This window comes from Papilio polytes, unplaced genomic scaffold (genome assembly GCF_000836215.1).
Source record: "Papilio polytes unplaced genomic scaffold, Ppol_1.0 DF823901.1, whole genome shotgun sequence".
NCBI lineage: Eukaryota > Metazoa > Arthropoda > Insecta > Lepidoptera > Papilionidae > Papilio > Papilio polytes.
Genome location: NW_013525303.1, coordinates 511,257 through 514,857, shown reverse-complemented (window position 1 = coordinate 514,857; position 3,601 = coordinate 511,257). Strand labels below are relative to the sequence as shown.

General features: G+C 30.8%; 1 protein-coding gene across 2 annotated transcripts in view; it reads right to left on the bottom strand.

Moving 5' to 3' along the window:
• The window catches only part of LOC106102913, a 5,644-nt gene extending 3,543 nt beyond the window's left edge, over positions 1 to 2,101 (bottom strand). For both annotated transcript variants that reach the window (XM_013282528.1, XM_013282529.1), the window contains exons 1-3: positions 1,847 to 2,101; positions 1,561 to 1,685; positions 919 to 997 (exon numbers count right to left, since the gene is read on the bottom strand). In XM_013282528.1, coding sequence (XP_013137982.1) covers positions 919 to 997; positions 1,561 to 1,685; positions 1,847 to 1,928 — 286 coding nt within the window. In that variant the 5' untranslated portion in view covers positions 1,929 to 2,101. The remainder of the gene's footprint in view (positions 1 to 918; positions 998 to 1,560; positions 1,686 to 1,846) is intronic.
• Positions 2,102 to 3,601: the final 1,500 nt, after the last annotated feature.

Genomic DNA, 3,601 nt, shown 5'->3' with positions numbered 1-3,601 from the left:
AATGATAAATCATCAAATGACAAAATGATAAATCATTAAATGACAAAATAATGATAAATTAATTGATTAAAAATTTGATACTAAAATAAGCTTTTTTGATGATAGAAAGTAATTAGTTACAAATGGATTAAAGAAATCAATTCTCCGCCCAACCATGGCTTAAATTAAATGACTTATTTCTAATAATATGTGAAATATAAGAGAAGTTACTACAACACTATTCCAAAACTAACATTTTAGGTAAAGAAGCATACCTAAGAGCTTAAAAGCTCTTACAGACTACAGACTTAAACAGCTGATAGTTCAGTCAGGCACTTTATTAAAATAAACACAACATTTGTTTCTTTGATTGTAATGAAATAACTCAAAAATTGCTGGGCCGATTTCAAAAATTCTTTCACCATTAAAAGCTACATTATCAGTGAGTAACATAGGCTATGTTTTATATTATTTTTTAATTTCACGCGGACGGGGTCGCGTGCGAAAGCTAGTTAATAATGAATAAGGTTTAAATCATGTGACAACCTTCAGTTTAGGCACCATTTAATAACCCAAAGTTTTATATAACTTGGACCGACCCAAACCGATCAAACTATCAGCCAATAAAAAGTCTGTAGTCAATAATAGTAATACATGAAGATAATTTTGTCACCTATAGGAACTATTAAATTAAACAGATATTAATACACTAAAATCCAAATTTAGAGACTATAATAACTAAGCTATCTACTGAAATTAATAAATACATAATGTAATAATGAAATCTATTTTTTTTATAATATAAGGTGGGAAACGAGCAAGCGACCACTTAAATCCACCGAAATGGAAAGCAACCGCTGCTCGTAAACATCCGCAATTGCAGATGCCTTGCCTACCCTTGACAGAGGAGGAGCAAGCCTATTTACTACTAATATATACCATCATCATGTGAATCTGCTCTTCTTGAATTCCGAGTTGCCCGTTGATGTGTCACCTCTCGGAGACACAGCTCCGTCTTCTGAAAACCATAAACAAACTATTATGGATGTGTTACACTGGTGAAACATTTACATGAAAACTTGTTTTATTTGAAATACAAATTTTTAATTATGATGCATCAAAATTCAAAATAAAGATATTATATTAAAAAGATATTTATATAATAAAGATATTTATATTCAATTAAATTTAGTAATAATAAAACATAAAAATGGGTGTTTATCGCGAATTGTCGCTTAAGAATGAAATAGGGTCCATTGATAAATCAATATACAGTAGAACCTCGATAACTTAAAAACCTCTATAACTTCAACAAAAAAAACTAGTTCCCTTCCTATCAGAGCCCAAAACCTCTACAACATAGACCCTTGATAACTTAAAATATTTAGTGTTTCCCTTGGACTTTAACATAAGGTTCTACTATATACAAAAAGCTTATCTGATTTTAAATGACTTAAGTCAATTTATATAACTGCATTTTTGTCATTTCCTTACAACACATTTCTCTTAGTCTCCACTAAGAGACTCCCTTACTGAGTAACTCAGCAAAGCAACATGGAGGCACAATAAACAGCCAATTACCAGCTGTCCAACAGTTTTCTCTAAGTACGAAGCATTTAGTGAACCGAGAAGAATCTTGAAGGCTACTTCCACATTCCTCTGCTCCATATATGCATGAGAATCGATCTTATTCTTCTGATCAGCAACTGTAACGAGTGTTTTACATTATCGTTTGTTCAAGATATAAAACGTACTACGTTGGCGCAGCGACCCAAAGGGAGTCTTTGCCTCCGACACAAGAGACAACAGTGCCAGATATAAAATTTATTAATATAAAGTAAAATTACAACATTTTGTAGTTTATTACCTAGTTTATTTAACTTCTTCAATGTATCATCACTTTCAGCGACTTTATCTACTTTTTTAACCGGCCGTTTTGTTCTTGGCATTTTATTTACAACTTATAACAATTAACTTAAAACCTTTGACACCTTTACAGTAATACTTTACTTTTACTACGATAATATATATTTGTCGTGCACTTATTTCTTTTCTAAATATGAGCAAAACTTAATTTTAAACAAAACACAAACCCGACAAACTTTTCAAACCGACATTTTTAAAATCGTCGTTCCGTTCGGAATTCGGATACAACGCATAGCATAACTTGTTAATGTAAATCGATTAATTGACGGATTGTATTAAGCGTGTAATATTTAAAATGCCTGGAATAAATTAAATGGAAAACGAATAAAATAAATAAAACACAATTTCGGAAAATCTGCCTCTTTCCCTCGATCTGGACCAGTTATCTGTTGATATCTGGTAGGCAGTAGTTTATCTGTAGTTAAATTGTTATGATGAATGAAGAATGGCGGACGTTGTCAGAGTGGGATATTTGTTCACATTTTTATTAATAAATTCTTGTTATGGTAAGTAAAAACGGAGATTTTTGTATAAAACGTTAAATAATAGTGTAATACACATTGCGTACAAATTTAGAACCTTAAAGTTTATTGTAACATTGGATAACGTAATGGCATCTTTACGTGATTTCATACCCCGTATTTATTATTGTTTTTCTTTACGACGCATTATGTATTGCTTTAGTTATTCTATCGTACTGTAGAGTCTTTATGAAATCGATTAAAGTTATAAACACATACAAAAACATTTAATGCTTAGAATCTAGAACAAAATTCTGATCAAAACATTAGTGACCTCGAAACAAACCCACAATGTATTATTGAAATGCGTGTGTTATGGACTATTTTTCATATTTTTCAAGGTCTTGTGTCTAATAATACAGCTACAAATTATAGTATTTGATTAATATACAATTCTGTAACGATTATAAGACACTAAATATCTAAAAATTCGCGCAAAATTGTAAACCCTGGTTGTTGATATTAAGAAATCACAGATTGAAAAAGAAAACACTTATACTATTAATATATAAGCGTAAAACCTTTAGATATAACATATACACCATACATTCATGTTAAAGAGACTAGTTTTATCTTAAAGAGTATTAGTAAAATGGCATTTTATGAGTAAATCAGCTCTAAACCAGTTCAAAAGATCAGTTTTAATAGCTTTGTAATATTGAGCTGTGGCAGAACTAAATAAAAACTAAATTATCAGCTCACAATTTAACACCATGCCACTATCTATCACACTATCAGGATGAGCCACCTGCCTGTTGTCCTGTTATAGATAGAAATAAAATAAAAAAAATGGAACACAATTTATTGACCAAAAGAATTATAAAACAGAACACAACTTACAAAACATATTAGTTACTGTAATAAAAATAAAAAATAAAAATTCTTGACCAAAAGGAGAAGGCTCTGCTGATGCAGCCTCCAGCTTGTCACTAAAGGCTGCGTTGGTTTTCAGCCTCCCCTTAACTACTATAACATGGTTCAGTTTATGATATAGAAATAAGATTTTAATGTATATTTAAGTTTTAACTTTAAAAAATAATAAAGAAATAAAGATAAGCCCATTCCCCAGGTCTCTGATTAAAATTAGCCTACCTTAAGTTAGGGTGACTAGGCCATAGTCAACCACACTGGCCTACTGCATGTTGGTTGACTTTACACATATCTTTGAATTTCTT